General features: G+C 31.8%; 2 protein-coding genes across 4 annotated transcripts; both read right to left on the bottom strand.

Moving 5' to 3' along the window:
• Nucleotides 1–3,292: 3,292 nt before the first annotated feature.
• LOC101493009 (uncharacterized) lies at nucleotides 3,293–6,215 on the bottom strand. Of its 2 annotated transcripts, XM_027337356.2 has the most exons (3): nucleotides 5,940–6,215; nucleotides 5,728–5,789; nucleotides 3,293–4,953 (listed from the first exon to the last, which is right to left on the bottom strand). In XM_027337356.2, exon 3 carries the CDS (start codon nucleotides 4,764–4,766, stop codon nucleotides 3,561–3,563), a length of 1,206 nt encoding a protein of 401 aa, XP_027193157.1. In that variant the 5' UTR covers nucleotides 4,767–4,953; nucleotides 5,728–5,789; nucleotides 5,940–6,215; the 3' UTR covers nucleotides 3,293–3,560. The 2 variants fall into 2 exon arrangements, with proteins under 2 accessions (XP_027193157.1, XP_004485419.1); XM_004485362.3 differs by lacking the exon at nucleotides 5,728–5,789.
• Nucleotides 6,216–11,454: 5,239 nt separating this feature from the next.
• ARF1 (auxin response factor 1) lies at nucleotides 11,455–17,778 on the bottom strand. 2 transcript variants are annotated; one of them, XM_004485360.4, is made up of 15 exons: nucleotides 17,470–17,778; nucleotides 17,264–17,349; nucleotides 17,004–17,119; nucleotides 16,518–16,613; nucleotides 16,337–16,393; nucleotides 16,021–16,173; nucleotides 15,828–15,912; nucleotides 15,055–15,145; nucleotides 14,749–14,913; nucleotides 14,381–14,500; nucleotides 14,213–14,288; nucleotides 13,654–13,819; nucleotides 13,083–13,570; nucleotides 12,202–12,392; nucleotides 11,455–12,089 (listed from the first exon to the last, which is right to left on the bottom strand). In XM_004485360.4, exons 2-15 carry the CDS (start codon nucleotides 17,298–17,300, stop codon nucleotides 11,918–11,920), a joined length of 2,013 nt encoding a protein of 670 aa, XP_004485417.1. In that variant the 5' UTR covers nucleotides 17,301–17,349; nucleotides 17,470–17,778; the 3' UTR covers nucleotides 11,455–11,917. The 2 variants fall into 2 exon arrangements, with proteins under 2 accessions (XP_004485417.1, XP_004485416.1); XM_004485359.4 differs by having other exon boundaries at nucleotides 17,476–17,778.
• Between the last annotated feature and the right edge of the window lie 432 nt (nucleotides 17,779–18,210).

Below are 18,210 nucleotides of genomic sequence, written 5' to 3'. Positions count from 1 at the left end.
GATGGTTTTGAATTGTTCGAAAGTTTCGAAAATTCTTAAATTTTCTCTATTTCAGAAGTTTCGAAACTTTTAAATTAATCAAAAGTTTCGAAATTTTTGATCAGTTCTGAAAAAATACATTTCGAAAGTTTTAGATTTATCAAAAGTTTCGAAAATACCAAAATACTCTGAAAAGTTAGGTTTCCAAAAATGTCAAAACAGTTCACTTTTTTATATTTCGAAACTTTGAAAATTTTAGAAGTTTAAAAAAATAGAGTGGTGAATTTTTTTAATTGACAAAATAGTATTTTTATTTAAAATGGGGGGTGGGAAGTTAAAGTAAAGGAGTACATGATACATTTCTCGTTTTTCAATCAAAAGTCTTATTCAACATTTTTAAATTTGATTTTAACCTCAACAAATTTTTTTAAATATTTTCTTTTATTTCAAATTTTACTCTTTAAACTACCAACCTACTTTTCAAGCATATATACAAACAAAAATATTTCCAATTTCTATATATACATAGGACCTAATTTCATACACTCAAGTTTAATCCCAATTATCCACACGTCTAATTTCATACAAAATTATATGTCTAATTTCATACAAAATTATATATCATCCGTTTTTTTTTATAAGTATCGTATTTTAAAAAAATTTTTTTTTTTCTTTTTATTTGTTAGTTTCCAAATTCAAACTAATATAAATTATTGTTTTATCAAAATTATTTTTAATTATTTATTGCAAAAAAAGAAATAGTGAATTGATATAATAAATAGTTAAATATATTATAGAAAAAGATAAATAATTTCATCAAATTTTAATAGGTGTAAATAATTTTAAGACAATAATTAAAAAGCAACAAATATACAATATAAAAAAGACAAAATCTTACGCAAATTTATTTTATATAAAACAAAATTATTTTTACACAAGTAAAAAAAAAACTCTTAAGTTTTAATCTTCATATAACTTTTATTGGTAAATTTTTCTACCAATGTTGACGGGAACAATTTCCTATCAAATCACTCGAAATATTTGTAGAAGTTTTCGGTGCTAAACTTTTTTAAACAAAAAGACAACAACTGTTGATGTCTTCAAACAACTCCTTGCAAGATGGATGACGAAGATAGTTAGTATACAAACAAATAAAGAAAAACATAATAATATAATCAATAAAATAAAACCGCCAAACGCTATGTAAACTACAAAGAAATTGGAAAAACCAGAGTAGATCTCAAAGATGCTGCAGCTATCAGAAGAAAAAGATTTAATTAAATAAATGAGTTGAACTTAAGCTATGCATAATTCGACTTGTTTAATTTTTTGATTTATGAACTAACTCCATATATATATATATATTCAATTTTATTTTTGTATGAATAAATTTTACTTGGAAGTTGTAAAAAAAATTAATTTAAATGTAAGTAGTAAAATGCTTGAAAATGAAATTGAATACATTGTAAATATCATTTTAAAAGAAAATAAAAATAATTTGAATTAAGCTACTAAAAAAACATACAACTAAATAATTTACAGAAAAATAAAATTCGATCTTTAATATTGTAAAAAAATTATCAAGAAATCTAAAGTGAGATTTGCATTAGTTTGTTCAAATCAACTTTTTCGGTAATAATATTAAGTCATAAATATTCTTTATGAGATGAAAGTTGTATAAATTAAAAGTTAGAAACAAAGTTGGTTATTTAATTATGTTCAACACTTAATCTCACATCAATGATTTCTTTTTAACTTCACTATGAAGTCCCACATTAAAAAATATATTGTCTTCCGCTATTCTCTTCTTCTATATAAAGAATGCACCACCAAATGAGACAATAAAGAGTAATAAGAAAATTGATGTAAAAAAATTAATTATTAAGTCTAATTTAATTTTAGATTATATGAGCTTTATTTTTTTTATTAATATTTTAATGTAAAGTTAAGGAAATAGATTTGGCGGCATGATTATTGTGTTTGCATCAGCTCATTTCCAGAACACACCAAGTCGATGCATAGGAAAATGACAAGAAAAACACATAATAAATAGGAAATCGACGGATTTAAATATCAATTTTGAGTTGATTTTTTTGGTAAACTCGGACGAATTTATCCACTTAAATTTTCAATGAACACCGTGAACTTGAGGATAAACTCACTTTTTTACAATTTTTATTTTATTTTATAATTAACTTGATAAACTCAGATAAATTCAAATAAACTTGGAAAAATTCATACAAAATTTTTAACAAAGTATTTTATTTGTTTTTCATCTCAGTTTTCATATTTGGTTTCTTTTCAAATCTAAATTCACAAATTTACCAGTAAACTTTCGATTTTGACAACCTTGCTTTCAAGCCATGGTGTGTTATTCTGGTATTTTTATTTTTATTCTCTGCTTGTTCATGTGGTTCGGAATAATGATTGATGGCAGAGATGGATTTGGGTAGTGTTATTTGTTTTGTTTTCACCCGCGCAGTTTAGTGTATGTTAATTGGTGAGGGAAGATTTTGGTCAATGCAACAAGTTATTGATCCTTGATAGTATTCTGTTTATCCTTTGATTATTCATCGGCCAGGTCATGTGGTGTTTCTTTCTTAATAAGGTGGTTTGGCTTTGGATGGATTATAGGGAGAAGTTGACATGCTCAACAATGGCTTCAGTTTAACGAGAAGGCAGAGGCTAGAGTTGAATTGGTTGTGCTTGCTCATGATACAACTCCGTGCAAGTTTCTTTTGAAAATTCTGCACTATGTAGAGGTCATTGGACTAATTTTCCCAGTTCCCTTCTTGTTTTCAATTCTTCAACTTTTTTTGTCCAATAAATGGGTGTATGGTGGATAATGCAATGCATACAACATTGCTACTCTTTACCACTACTGGTGCGAATGAAAAGCTTTCATCAATAAATTCATTTTAGCTCTGTCAAAACAAGTTCTTAAGGCTGCCTAACAAATATTAATTAGTCAGTTGAATTTTATGACTAGGAGAATAAAGAAGTTTTTATATCAGTATTAATTCACTCCATTTCAATGTTTTATGTAAAATTAGTATTTTACCGGGTCCACTCTGAGCAATGATCAGTTTTATTTAATATAGGAGAAAACCAAGTGCATTGATCTACAGTTTTATTCAATGTTTTCTGTGCATGCATTTCTAGTACTATCAGTTTTAATCTCTATGCAAAATTTAGACAAGACAGTGGAGCAAACTAATCTGACACATAACCCCGGCCAGTTGCTAAATTGTGTTTAGTCAGAGTAAGGATAAGTAGTACCCTAGTAATTATACCAGAAAGAGCCAACCAACAATTACCAAGGAGAACATATGACCAGTAAACGTATTCCAACATTTAAAGTACAAAAGTAAAATCCAGTAGAAAAATGTTATCGAGATAGCGCAGCAAAAAAAAAGACAACAAAGAGCTACTCAATAAATTCTAGGGCAAAAACATTATACCTAGAATTAGCAAACAGAACCCAAAAGAAAAAAGCCTTATTGAAGCTAAACCCTTTACAATCAGTTTTCCTTTTCCAAAAATTGACATTCACCCAACATATTCAGCTACTAGCTCTGCCACTAAGGTCCAATAACATGGGTTGGGGATCGCATAGGCCAACCTGGAAGAGGTGGCGATCCTGGAGGGGTTGCACTGTGGCTGGGAGAGAAAAGGCTTAGTTCCACAAATGTTCCAGTTGAAGCAACACTCTTTTCCAATGTTCGAAATGAAATTGATCCACGCTTTGTTGATTCATCAGAACACCTACCAGGACTAGGCCTAACATTTTCCCCAACATTATCTTCCATATGACTCTGGTTAGCAATAAGGGACACAGAATCATTACGATCATCATTAAACCTTCTAGTCCTAGCTTCCAAGTCTTGTAGATTTCCCAGCGCTAGACAATCTGCAACTGGACGGTACACAAGTGTGCACATGCACAACCCAGAACAACATACAAGTGCAAGAAAAGCCAAGAAAACAAAGGCTTCAAACATAAAATGCTCAGGTCCAGATAAAACAGATAAACCAAGAAAAACAACCCTTAATGGAAGGCAACACAAAACGGAGAACAACAATGTGTAAACCCTTTTCTGCAAACCCTTGTTGATAACTAATTTCAAAATCCGACTACCAAGCCAGAAAAGGTAGGAAGTCAGGATAATGGCAAAAAGGCCAAGGAGAAGAGTACTAAGTAAAGGGTAAGTACAAAGGGCGACATCATTCTCCCCTGGCATTGATGAGGCGCCGGCTGTACTTGTAAAATAATGAGGCAGCTTTTTACCAGAACTCTTACTCTTGTCTAACTGAGGTCCAACCAAAATAACAAAAATCTGAAGCACAAACATGGGAAGGCAGTAAAGAATAATATATCCAGATGTTCTCACATTCCATTTTCTGCTCATAATTCCAGTTTCCAATCTTTGTAAGGGTGCACGAAGGAGAAACACAAGTGTGAGGAAGAGGCACGGTTCTGCAAATCCCATGTTTGATACAATGTAACACTTGCAAACAGTTTCCTTCCATTTTAAGTGAAGGGCACGTCTTAACAAAGTTAACCGAATTATCTCACCTAGACCCCACCAGATTACAAATAAAATGAATGCAATTCTAATTATCCAAGGACCGCTAAAATAATTGAGTTGAACAAAACCTTGATTACGAATACGAGAGCGGAAGTAGAACGAGTAAGCAACACATACCAATCCAAGAAGAGTCAAGATAGCTACTAGACAAATTGTCACCACACCGAATGCTTCGGCAGCAAATCTCGACAGGGGCATTACCCGAAGTACAGATTCCACGCATGCTCTCTGACAGCATGGATACCACAAATTCTCCGGGGCTTGAGTCTTCTTTCCAGAACTAAAGTATGGCTGATTAACTTCCCAATGCTCACCAAGGGTAGATTACTTCATAACATCGCATATTAACCAGGATGCTCTAAGATTTATTTCCCAATTCAAGCATCTACAATCAACAACAAAAAAAAACAGAAACATAAAAATCTGAAACAAAATTTTGTTTAGTCTCTAGTCTTAGATTAATGCTTTAAAGGTATTCTAACGAAACCCAAGGGATAGACTTGTGAATCATAAAAACATAAAATGTTAATGAATGACTATACACATGCCAACACAATGGTGATGCAGAAATCAAATTAAAAAGGAAACTAATTTATAAAAGCGAACAGTATCATCAACATGAGACTAGAGCATTAGATTTAAATGGATCGTGGGTGAAAACAAGAGATTAAATAATCATTCAATCATTAAAATTAAGTAATATTGAAATTTCATGTCATGCAACCAGTTGTGTATAAATATATTTTCCACGGCCAGTATATATCGTTTCATCAGAGACATTCAAATTGTAGGAGATATAAGGTTGGGTGGGTAGTTGGGGATAAGGGAGTTAAGGAGTAGAGTGATAAGAAAGGAAGAAAATATGGAAGAACAGTGAAGAATTATTATAATCAGATTGGTAGTCGGCAAAAGAAACGTCAACTTCAAAAACAGTATAGAGGCTCACTTCAATTACATACAACCAAAAAAAAATTAAATAATTTCTGATAACCAATCAAAGGCAGAGGAATTGAATTGAATAGAATTGAATAGGTGATGTTGTGCAAGTTGAACATGATAACATAGATTTGGAAGCGACGGCAATAAATGAAGACTAGCTAGCAAACAAAATTAACAGATATAGGGTGTGCAGAAAACATATATGGATGAATTAACGCACATTGAACATAAAGACAGTGAACAAAAAATCTAAAGTCCGGTTTGTTTTCGTTCCTGCAGTTTCTGGAAAGGAGAATATAGGGTTAATTAACGTTTAGTCGGAGTTCAAATCTAAATAATAGACGACAAAATGACGCAGGGGAAATCTGATGAGTGAACGTGATGAGAAAAAGAGGAAACATAACGCATAAAAGATGAAGAGAGAAAGCTTACGGTGCAGAAAATGTTGATCCAGTGATGAAGCGGTATGGGGATGGGAGGGACGAGGAAACCCTAATTGATTTGAGAGATTGGGTGAGAGAGAGAGAGAGAGAGAGAAAGAGAGAAAGAGAGAGAAGAACAAAGAGAAGAAGGGAAAGAAGAAAGAGAAGAAAGAGAAAGAGGTGAGTGGGACTTTGTTGGTGACAGCCTGTCTCCAGCTGTGTCGTCCGAACCTTCCGCTTCGTCGACAAACCACTTGCTTCGGCTTTATACCTACGTGTCACTCCTATGACGGCGTCTCTCTTCTTTCTTTTTCCTTTCTTTCTCTGCCCGTATTTTTCTCCTCCCAACTCTTAACTTCATATTTTACAAATTTAAATCCTAATTTTTTCCCCCTTTCATCTGCGCAATTTTAACTACGTCTAAACCTGCCTATTTTTTATAAAATTATTTTTTTATTTCAATTATTTTTAAGATGATGAGAAGTTAAAGTTGAATCTATACAAAATAAATAAATCTATATATTAAATGCAATATTTAATTTTCAAACGTATAATAAAACTATTACAAAATGAATTAATAAGAGCATACATACAATAATCAAATTTATTAATTAAATAACATTAGACATGTACAACGTCAAAAAAAAGTAAAAAATAGTCCACCATGGGTTGTATGGGTCCGACTCCCGACCCTGTAATCCAACTTGTCACGGATAACCTTAAGTTTGACACAATTTTATAATTTTTATTTTATAAAATAAATTTAGGGTGAATGGTGGTGTTAAGATTATGTTAGAAAAACAACTTATTTACTGAATACGGGCAAAATTTTATAATATAGTCTTTTTATTTACTAAATTTTTAATTCAAATCAAATTATGATTAGTTTTGATTTGATTTATTTAGATGGAACTGTGTGTGTGTGTGTGTGTGTGTTTTTGATAAGCTCAGTACACTGGTTTATAGCAGGGGCCTATAAGCATGATTAAAATTGAGATTTTTAATGATGGTCATTCGTTCACAAGTTTATAATTTTTTATTTTATTTTAAATACCGTGTTAACTTATAGTTTACAATGTTTTATATATTTTTTCGTTTATAATATAATTGTTTTAATTTTAAAAAAATAAATATTAATTAAAATATTTGTTTATATTTATCAATTAATTCAACTATTGATTTTATTTAAAATTTAAAATTCAATCAATTAATTTTATCATTGTCTCAACTAACTTATCCGCTTATGTTATTTTTCAACAAAACAGAGTCAAAATGTTTAAATTTGCTTTAAAATTTCAATTAGGAATTAGATGAAATTTAATTCGAATTTGAAAAATTATAATTAAATTTAATTATTTTGATTAAATAAATAATGATAAAAATATAAATAAAATAATTTAAATAAATACTAATTTATTTTTAAAGTTATCCTAAATTTTTATATCGCCTCTTTGTATATAGTACGTAAAGATTGAAAAAAACATAATATTAGATAAAACTTGCTAATATTTTAAAAAAAATATCAATCTTCTTTACTTTGAAAATTATGTATCATTTTATTCATGGCGGACAAAGTTTGGTTATGAATTAGAACTGTTTAAAAAAAACTGAATCGAATTAATTTTTAGTTTGAAAAAATTAAATCGAATTGATTTTTTAGTTCAAAAAATCAAACCAAACTGTTTTATAAATTGATGAATCAGTTTATTACTCTGAATCGAACCGAACTAGTTTTTACATTTTTGTGTGTTCATATAGGTCAAATTTTACACAATTACCTTTTATTACTTCTATAACAAATTTCGATTTTAGTTTTTTCGAACTAAAAATTGGTCCAGTTTAATTTTTTCGAACTAAAAATTGGTCCAGTTCAATTTTTTCGAATTGAAAACTGGTTTAGTTCAATTTTTCGACCTGAAAATCGGTTTGGTTCGACTCTAGTTTTAAAAAATAAGTTTGAAAACAGTTTGATTCTCAATTTTTATAAATCAATTCAGTTCAAAAATAGTTCGATTCAGTTCAATTCTACAGTTTGGTTCAATTTTTTGTTTTTTTTAATACCCCTAATTTTATCCTACTTTTTGAGTACGCATTAGGTCTTATCCTTAAAATGTCACTAGGTATGAAGTAACTAAATTTATTTTGGTTTAAATGCGCTTTTGATCTTTTTATTTTACTTAAATTTAACTCTAGTCCCCTTATTTTAAAAATTGAGTTTTTGCTCCTTCTATTTTACAAATTTTTAGATTTTGTCGATCCCTCTAAATTTTCATGAAGTGGCACTTCTGAAATGCTAACGAGGCCACATTAGCATTTTAACTCCATATCATTACTAATAATCTATAATTATGTTTTAATATGTAAGTAATATTTAAGACAAGTTAGTCCATTCTCTTTGAAAGTTTTCTCCACTTCACTACTTTTTCTCCAAATCAATTTAGAGTTTATCAAAATTCAATATTTCTCAAAAAAGTTTGTTGCTTCCGCAAAAATAGGTGAACATTTGGTGTTTTTCTTCACAATCTTGTGAATTTGGAAATTTATTTCAACCAATGAGTTGTATATAACCCTTGAAAGTTTTCCTTAATTCACTTATTTTTAGATTTTGTCGATCCCTCTAAATTTTCATGAAGTGGCACTTCTGAAATGCTAACGAGGCCACATTAGCATTTTAACTCCATATCATTTTTATGATAAGCTATTGTGATGAAGTAGTAATATTATTTGCTAACTTGCTAACTCTCTATTCATGAAATAAGAAGGGGATATACTTGATTTGGATGTCGAGGTGAAGAAGTTAGCGGTTGAATTAACAAAGAAGTCACGGTTTGATTCTCACACTCAACAAAATTCTAACAATTGAGCATTATGTGATTGAATTAATAAAGAAATCAAGATTTGATTCTCACACTCAACAAAATTCTAACAATTGAGCATTTTATGAGTAAACATGCAAATTGGTCAATGAAATTTCGATCAAATTAGTTCTCTGAATTTTGTGAATTAACAAATATATCATTGAAATTATAAATTATTAATCAAAATAGTTCTTTCGTAAACTTTTGATGTGATATTGTAATTGAAAATATGACTTATTAGCATTGATCGTAAAGTTATTTTCCAATGAATGAATTTGTCAATAAAATTTTATTATCTCAAAGATAAATCAGTAAATAATTGTATTTGTGTATATACATATTAATCTGTAAAAAATTTAAATTTTATAAGAAAACTAATCCACATTATAATGACATTGATATAAAATAAAGGTAATGACGTCAACTATTTAATTAAAATGTGATATCATAATTTTTAATTATAAAAATTTACATAAAGATAATTTTAATTATTATTTTACAATTTGAATTAATTTGTAAAATTCAGAAACAATTCACTTGGAGCTAGACTGTGACACCACGCTCATGACAATCCCAAATTTAGTAAAATTAAGCGGACAAAGTTTAGAATCAAGCTTTATAAAACAATTAATACAATAATGAGTGGAATGAAACCAACCCACTTGCATTTGTTTGTTGACAAGCATATAAAAAAAAAAATTGTTACAAACTGTATAAAGCAAAGAGAGGAGGATGGGTGAAACAATGAAAACAAGAAATGGGGAAAGGGGAGATAGAGGAGGATGAAAGCAATTAAAACTTGCATAAGCTAGTGTCGAATGTGAAAACATGGACATAAGCAGCGAAACAAATAATGATAAAAACTAACAACACATCCAAATTGACCTGTTGATCTCTCTGTAATAGTTGTCTGAACTGGAATGCCATAAACAGGTTCTGAAACGGAAACTAGATCTTGGGTTTGACTTGAATAAGCCATTTGGGGTGGCAAGAATGTCCCATAGTTATAGTTGTTGTTGTGTTGTTCAGCTTCAAGCCACGAAAATGGAGGTAAGGGTGGAGCTGATGGATGGGTGGTAGTGGAGCAAGAGCAGCAGCAGTGGTGGTGACAGGTTAGAGGTGGAGGAGGAGTATGCTCGTACTTCTCTTGCTCATCTTTTTTCTTCCTTTTCTTTTTGGACCACAGCTTGAGTTTCTTCACACCTTTGATTAAATTTTTCATTAAGTTTCAAATCAAATAATAGATGAGCGTGAATGTCATGTCAGTCAAATAATACGCAATTACACCGTTTATTTTATAGGAGAGGAGCGTGCTTAGTGGCAGTGCTAGTGATTAGTAGTACCTTCCTTATTTGCTTTTTCCAATATTTGACCGTTGTATATCCATTTCATCAAGCAAAAATATTCTCACTTTAAAAACCTAGAGCTTTTACCTCAAGTACTATATGTGGGTGAGCAAAAAGAACTGCCCTAAAAACTTTTCCTAATTTTAAAGCTGTCTAAAAGTGGTTTCTAGCATATAATATCATTGATTCTATTATTAATATTTCGTAAAGTTCGATTTGTTCCAACAAAAAAATTATTTATCTTTATTCCTAACAAAATACAATAGTTTTTGTTAATATGTTCTTTAATTATTTTTTTATTTCTGAATTTAATATGGACAATTCTTTTATATTTTGTTCAGATTGAGTTATAAAATTTTCAGATTGTTTTTGTTCGAATTTTGTTTATATTGAGTTTGTAAATTATTTATATTGATATTGTTCATATTTTGTTAAGATTAATTACGCTATTTTGTTAAGATTGATTTTGCAAATTCTTCAGATGAATCTTCCTTCCTATTACATGCTTTGATTTTGGAGAGGAACATAGTGTTGAATCGGTTCTTGAACTTTCACAAGTAAAAATATGACTACGTCCAATTCAATATTTTGTACTATATCAAGATCTAAATTATATATTTGCAAATAATAAATGTATCTTCTTGTGAGTATTTCTTTTTGTAAACAATTCTTGATCATATCTTCTTGTAGATCAAAACGCCTTGTAAATAGTTCATATTTTCTTGCGATAAATTTTGATCAAATTTTCTTGTAATTAATTCATATCTTTTTATAGATAAATCTTGATCAATTCTTTTTCAAATCTTGACCATATTTTCTTTTCAATTTGGTCAAAAAACTTCTTCAACTATAAATTTGAATCAAATCTTATTTTATATTGTCTTAAAAAACATAAATCTTATTTCATACTCAATGAAGTCAAATATATTGTTATCGTGTTAGACTTGTTGGAATAATTTTCCACAAGTATTATGACCAGTTATGATTTATTTTTTGACGATAAAATATCATGAGTTTTGATTTTAGAAGTTTCTTTTATTTTACACAATAAATTTACTTTTTATAATTGTAAATACTTTGATTCATCCCCTTTTGAAAATAAAATAAAATAAATTATTAATTGATCTTAAAGTAAATATATATTTAAGATAATCTTAAAAAAAAAAAATCTATCTTTTTATGTTTACGACCTGCTTTTAATTTGTAACGAGAGACTAAAAACAAACTATTTTAAGGAATATAATTAAATAAATTTTTTATAGGGACTGAAATTAAATTATTAATGTAAAAGAAAACTTCAGGCCAGATAGCGCACAACAGCTGCTAGGAAAAAACTGGCTTGATATACATACATTAAATAGTACTCAAAGATTATATGAAGTTATATACATAAATGAGATGCATCACATCAAGGGAATTACAAAAGAACCAAAAATCAAATTCATACATAGTACGATACTTGACCAAAGACGTTTTGTTTCTTCACGCTCGCAGCCCACTCAAAACCGAACAAGCAAAGGGCTGTGAGACTCTTGGCAAAAATCAGAAAAACCACAACACCCGAAGCCTTCTTTCAAGGTAGATCATCAAACAGCATTATATTCAACCAGACCTCTATGTTGGTGCTGTCACTCTGCTCCAGCATAGGTGTAGAATAAACCAGTGATATGCTCCTATAGACCATTATGCAATGTTTCCCAGGTTCACTCTCGCACATTCTACTTCCTAATTTCATGCCAATTTTTATTGTATATAACAACTAGTGTGTTGTAGACCTAGGAGTATTAGCAACCAGGACCCACAATAGATGACTGGTCCTCAGGATTGACAATTGCTTCTGAATCCTGTTTGCTTGGTTTACCTTCTTCATTGATCAGAATGCCTATTTTGGGTGAAAGCTTCTTCACCTCCTCTGCTGTATAGATGAAAATTTTCCTCACAACGCTACAAAATTCACTGCAGTAAAATAGCCAGACAGAACTTAATATACACATGTATATAAAACTGCAAAAAGTTATGCCACAGACAAGTGTCCAAGAGAATATATGTTAGTATCAAATAATCTTACAGCCATGGATCATCCCCAACCATCATCATATCATCTTCATTGTCAGTGTAAACAACCTGCCATTTTTTCGTTGCTCCACAGAGCTCACCCTCAATGTCAAACATCTCTTCAAATTTCCTGAGCAAATCCTCATATCCATCAAAACGTGTTAAATCCACAGCCCTTCCAACAGCCATACCTTGCATGTGAACCTGGAGCCATATTAAACTTAATTCATAAACAATCTTATTAATGCCAACATTGTGTGATTAATGACTCATTATACAATGCAGATACTGCCCTCTGGCAAAATAGAGGAGGCCAAACCACTTTCCAGTCCAAGAAAAACAAGGTGAAGAATAAAAATTAAATTTGAATTATGAACAAAAGCATTTAACCCAGTTACCAACTACAAGCCTTTATGTCTACCTAGGAGAATAGTCCAACCAATGAAGGGCTTATTTGAAAAATTGTTTTTTGTTTTCATTTTCTGTTCGCTTTCACTAATAATTACAAAAATGTAACTGTATTTAACTTCTTTTCTGGTTTGCAGATGTTTGTACAGGAAATGGTGAAAACAAAGTGAAACAGAAAACAAGTATTGAAACTTACATTGTGTATCACTATTGGGAAATAATATATAAGAAATTCCTAACCATTTTTATCTTATATTTTTACTGAATGTGTCATAAATGCTGTCAATAACGAAGATACATTCTAAAAATGCATATCACAAGCTAAAAAGAAGCCCACAATTTTGTAAAGTGAAGATGCATAATATAGCTGTCTTACATTAAAATTAGTGCACAGGAATATTGTGCCAAGAATGTTGCAGGGTTGGGTTGTAAAGGAAAATAGGGAAAGTGTAGTGTGTAACACCAACATGAAAAGCAGTTATGTACCTTTGTGCAGCTTCTTATTTGCCTGCTTTGTGACTCCTGAGGAGACCGTAGGCATGATTTGTCAGCATCACAACTTACTGAAGGAATATCAGACCGATTAACATTTGATGGTTCAGAATGTTGGTCAGACTCAGCATCCAAAGACGGAACAGACCGATCATCACCCACCATTCCTGACAAAGGAACTGTTTGCAGACTTTCTTCTGCATTAGAATTCTCAAGTAGCTGAATCCCGAAGAGCCTACAGCCATTTCCAGTGCCTTGTCTCTTCTCTCCAGATTCTTTAAGTGCTACAGGTGAAAAAGATTCTGTAGAGTTTTCCATTCTACTAGACCAATATATTGACTTGTTAGAAGCAGGGCCGTTCCCACCAAAACCAAGAAAGCTAGTTGCAGTAGAGCTGAATCTTGGTGATGGATAGAGGTCTCGTCCATGTTGAAGGTCACGATAAGGGAAAGGTGGTGATTCAACTGGAGATTTCCATATGCCTGATGTACAGAGAAATAGAAATTACGTAGAAAAGCCACATGGATAATGGAATTATATAGAAAATTACAAATCATCAAGTCACCTTGAGGAGAAGAATCAGGCATTGTTGAAGGTAAAACAGGAGGTCGTGATCTCTTGTTTCTTTGGGTTGGCTGGGAGTTTGCAGGAGGGGTAGACACAAGTGGCTCCAATTCCCATGGAGAAACTCTATCTGGACGCAAAATTGATGACGGTTCATCCCATTGAACCTGAGATACCTTACATATATAAGATTAACGAACCAAAAGCTGCTGTGTAAATTTCAAATCCTACTAACTAGAGGTGTCAGCATGCTGCATTTTGTACTTACATATTTTCAGTCATTTTCTGGCAGCTAAATAATTTTTTTTTTGACATCTTTCTCATGTAGGCCAGTTAACAAGTACATTGCTGAATTTTCAACCATTATAATATCACTAACTAGATTGTTCCATAAACAAAGATTGACCTTTCTAGATCAATTTAAAGAGATGCAAGAATAAACTCTACTTTTTGGTAGCTTTTAGTCTCTTACTAAGACTAAAATGAATATATTTGGAAGTTACTGATCACAAACTATTAAAGTGAACACTGGATGCCCATCTAAAACCATGAATACTAACCTTTAATGATCGCCACTCAGAATCAGCCCAGACAGGCGATTTATTATCTTCAACACCCACAATTGTACCACTGAACCTGTATTCAGCGTGGGAGGAGCATTGATTATATTGAACAGTGTGCTAAAATTAAAATCAAAATATTAATTTTCAATCAAACAGCTCCCACACCTTCTCTCAGGTACTTCATCACCTTCAAACCTCATTTTGAATCGCATCCCAACAGAAAGTTTATGATTTCGAGCTTCAAGATACTTGTTAACACTCACAATAAACTCTGACCGGCTTGTTCTAAGACAAATATTGATAAGTCAGCAGAAAATTTCAACTACGTAAAGCAAAGCAAACCCAAATACCATCCAAATCAAACCATTTCACCAAGAAATAATGCAAGAAAGCGGTAAGGCATATGTACAATTACAAGTAAACAGTTACAAATGTGTTAAAGGTACTAATCAATGCCAAAAATTTAAGGCAAGTTAGCAACACCAACATTATGAACTAAAAAATCCCAAGAATGTCAATGTTAAACACAAGACCTTGGCTTGTAAAACACAGAAAACAACGTTCCGGTGGAAATGGCATGAGATGCAGTGGCAAGAACACCAAGATGCATGCTGTGGCTAGATATAACAGAAGATGGCATATTGCTTTGCTGTCTCATGAGCCTCCTGACTCCGACTCTGAGCTCTCCATTTTCACCCCTAGAATATTAAATACAATTAAATGTAATAATAAAACAACCACAACCGCCAACAACATTAAGAAACAAAAACTACAGAAGAAATGCAAAGTACTTTTTCTTGCCCCTGAAGGAGGCATAATACTTTTACTGAACAACTTGCCTTAAGAATATAAATGCATCACCAGCCACTAATTTTTTGGAACTGACAAAGACACTCCACCCAGTGGTCAGTAAGTGGCGCCTGGGTTGCCCTGTAAATTACCGACAGTCAGGAACGTACTGACAGTATGAACATCAAAATCTTGTATTAAACAAGTCAACAGCATAAAGACAGACTGCATGTGCGAACCTAGAAATTTATGAATCTATCAGAATTTACTTAACAGGACCTTTACTGAAGAAGTAACATAAAAGTAAAACTCACTGAACTAAAAAAAACCTGAACAGGCCATGTACTGAAAAGATATGGCCAAGTAGACCACACCCAAAAATTAAAACTGAGGTAGTCCTGTTCTGTTAGTAAGACAGCTTTAAGTTAAATAGCAATAGGTTGACTCCTGGTATGGAAATGAGGTGCATATGTATATCATACCATGTGTTCCACAAGAAGTTTTGTGAATAAAATTTTGAAAACACTTCACAGAAATAAAATTTGGCACTCTTTATTACTATGCATAACATGATAAAACAAAGTTGAATGGAATCCTTGAAGCAATGGTTGGAGTTTTGCTATGTGACTAGGTGGTCACAAGTTTAAGTCAATGAAACCTACCTCTTGCAAATGCAAACCTGCAAGGTATGGCAACCAGACCCAAAATGGATCTGACTCTTATCTGGATCCCACCATAGTGAGGGTTTTATAACACCAGGTTGCCCTTTGCATTATAAAAGAAGGTTCAAAGATAAAGCAAAAAAAATAGCCAAGCTACTTACCGCGAAAGATATGTCGAAAATGCCATTCATGCCCATGCAAATCAGTTGCAATCAATTCTTGCCATGGTGGCTGCTGAGTCATGTCCTGAATAAAAAAAAGGGAATTAAGGACTTACAGTTTGCAAATAACAACTAAAGATGAGCATTATCAAGTGTCCTTAATGACTTTTGAGAAGATAAAGAAGTTGCTAACCAGTGGTGGCAGACAATCATCTGCATGTCTTCGGAGAACAGAGAAACCTCCATGAGTGCTAGTGTCAGAAGCAGTAAGTGTCTTGCAAAATGAATGAACTGTACACCTTGGAGGTTCAGGCAGAGGATCATCTGGGCTTGTAACCTCACTTTGCTAAACCAACAAGACACGGAAAATAAAACATACATACGATGAGATAAATAGAGGCCAAATAGGCAAGAAACAAAATGACTGGAAAATGAGTTGCGACATAAATCAAAAGAACAGAACCATTTTAAATATAACAAACATGTCAAACAAAGAATATCATACTCACGTCAGTTTCAGGAAGCAAAGTTATCTGTGCATATACTTCATCTGTTTCAGGTTCAGCCTACACAACCAAGATGAATTTAACAATAGAATGATGATCGTAGTAAAGCAAAATAAATTTCCTAATAAGTGATTGACGGGGAAGAAAATATCTAATAAGATTGTGGAGAAGGATTATGTCTAACCTGAAGATGAATATTGACCACTTTACATAATATTTTAGAAGGCAGATTAAAGGAAGGCATTTGCTGCTCTAAAGCCTGATTCATAGATGCCTCTAGCTATAAAATAAATAAGCACAGGTAAAATAAAAAAAAAAATTAAAAACTTCACAATACAATAGAACAAAAACCATTTATGCTCAACATAAGATTTGTCAGGTACTATGAATCATAGTTGCATATAATTTAAAATGATATGTGATAGAACTTGATACAAGTCATTACACCACAGTGTAATAATCGAAAGCACAAGCATAAACAGTTCATGAGAATGCAAAGTTTAGATGCAAAGTGAATTCAACCAGACACAGCTTGAACAGTTTCAAAAACACCAACAATAAAGTTATAGAATCCAAAACATGGGATGAAGCAAGATTAAAAAATAGAAGGACGGGCATCTCCCTGCAACTTGAGTTAGAAATTAAGAATCCACACCTATTCAAGTCTTACCTGTTCCATGTGACCTTGTGGGAAGTAATAAACTCTCTCCCCTTCGCGAGGAAGAGTGACAAGGGGTCCAGCACAGGCATGCCACAATTCCTTGTATATAGCATCATTAGTTGCCCCTATAAAAGGAATATTAGAAGACATGAATGAAATATCACAATAACTGATGAGGTTAATTTTATTTTAGAAACAGGTGACGGAGCACGAAGACATAACAGAATTAGAAATAATTAAAATTGTGAAGTGAAAGGATAAAGTGAAACCTGCACGGCTTGTAGCTGAGATGTGATGCGAAGCCATATGAGATGAGTAATAAGTGTGAAAGAGAATGTAGGATTGTTTATGCCCGCTACATACGAAATCAATATCATTAAGTAGGTTACCAACAGGAGCTCATCCATTAACTACAAGTCTACAACACAATTACTACTTCTTAACTAGCAGAAAACGGCTTATTATGATTGCGTACACTTACTAAAGAAAGATGAGGTAGATGAATACAAATCCAGCGCGCGCGTGAAGAGCGACGATGGATCCGGCAAACAGAAGGAGAATCGCAGCTCAACAAAAATGAAATCAGAATCAGAATCTGAATTCAGAACGAAAAAGAAGAAGCTCCAAGTTGAAATTGATGGTGACGCGGGTGGCTAGGGTTTCGGAAAGGGGAAAGAAAAAACTCAGAATAGATCGAAGTATGATCTTCTGATAAGGTCGTGTTTGGTTGAAGCCGACACGACCCCCCTGTTCCCCCTGATCCCTCCTTTTCTTTCTCTCTTTCCACATTAACACATTTATTCTTTTCATTTAATTACACCATTAATTATTACCATTCATATGAATAGTTTGGTAAATGTTATATTAAAAATAACAGCTAATTATTTTGTTAAGAATTATTTACAATTTCATGAAATAAGTATTATGGAATGAAAATTGATATTCATGGACACAAATCTCCGAGATAATAACAAATATTCCACATATATGTATATATATAGTAATTATATGTTATTCATTCCTATGTCCATGATATCATATTTTAATATAATATGGTTATGCTAATACATGTTCTTTTTAAGGTATATAAGGCATTTTAACAAATTATTAATTGGTCTTGATATCTTTGATTATAGATCCACACCAAAATTTAAATCATTAACCTATACTATTCTTTTTATGAACAAAATTATAATGTATATATTGGGTGGTCTCA

The sequence above is a fragment of the Cicer arietinum genome, chromosome 1, assembly GCF_000331145.2.
Source record: "Cicer arietinum cultivar CDC Frontier isolate Library 1 chromosome 1, Cicar.CDCFrontier_v2.0, whole genome shotgun sequence".
Taxonomy (NCBI): domain Eukaryota; kingdom Viridiplantae; phylum Streptophyta; class Magnoliopsida; order Fabales; family Fabaceae; genus Cicer; species Cicer arietinum.
Note: the sequence above shows the minus strand (reverse complement) of the source record. Positions and strands in the feature narration are given on the sequence as shown.

Coding starts and splice junctions, on each gene's coding strand:
- ARF1 (XM_004485360.4), bottom strand. CDS start 17,300: ATGGCTTCGCATCACATCTCAGCTACAAGCCGTGCAG. Junction 14,289..14,380: donor GATGAAGTACCTGAGAGAAG/GTGTGGGAGCTG, acceptor CGCTGAATACAG/GTTCAGTGGTACAATTGTGG. Junction 13,571..13,653: donor GCCTGATTCTTCTCCTCAAG/GTGACTTGATGA, acceptor TCTGTACATCAG/GCATATGGAAATCTCCAGTT.
- LOC101493009 (XM_027337356.2), bottom strand. CDS start 4,766: ATGCCCCTGTCGAGATTTGCTGCCGAAGCATTCGGTGTGGTGACAATT.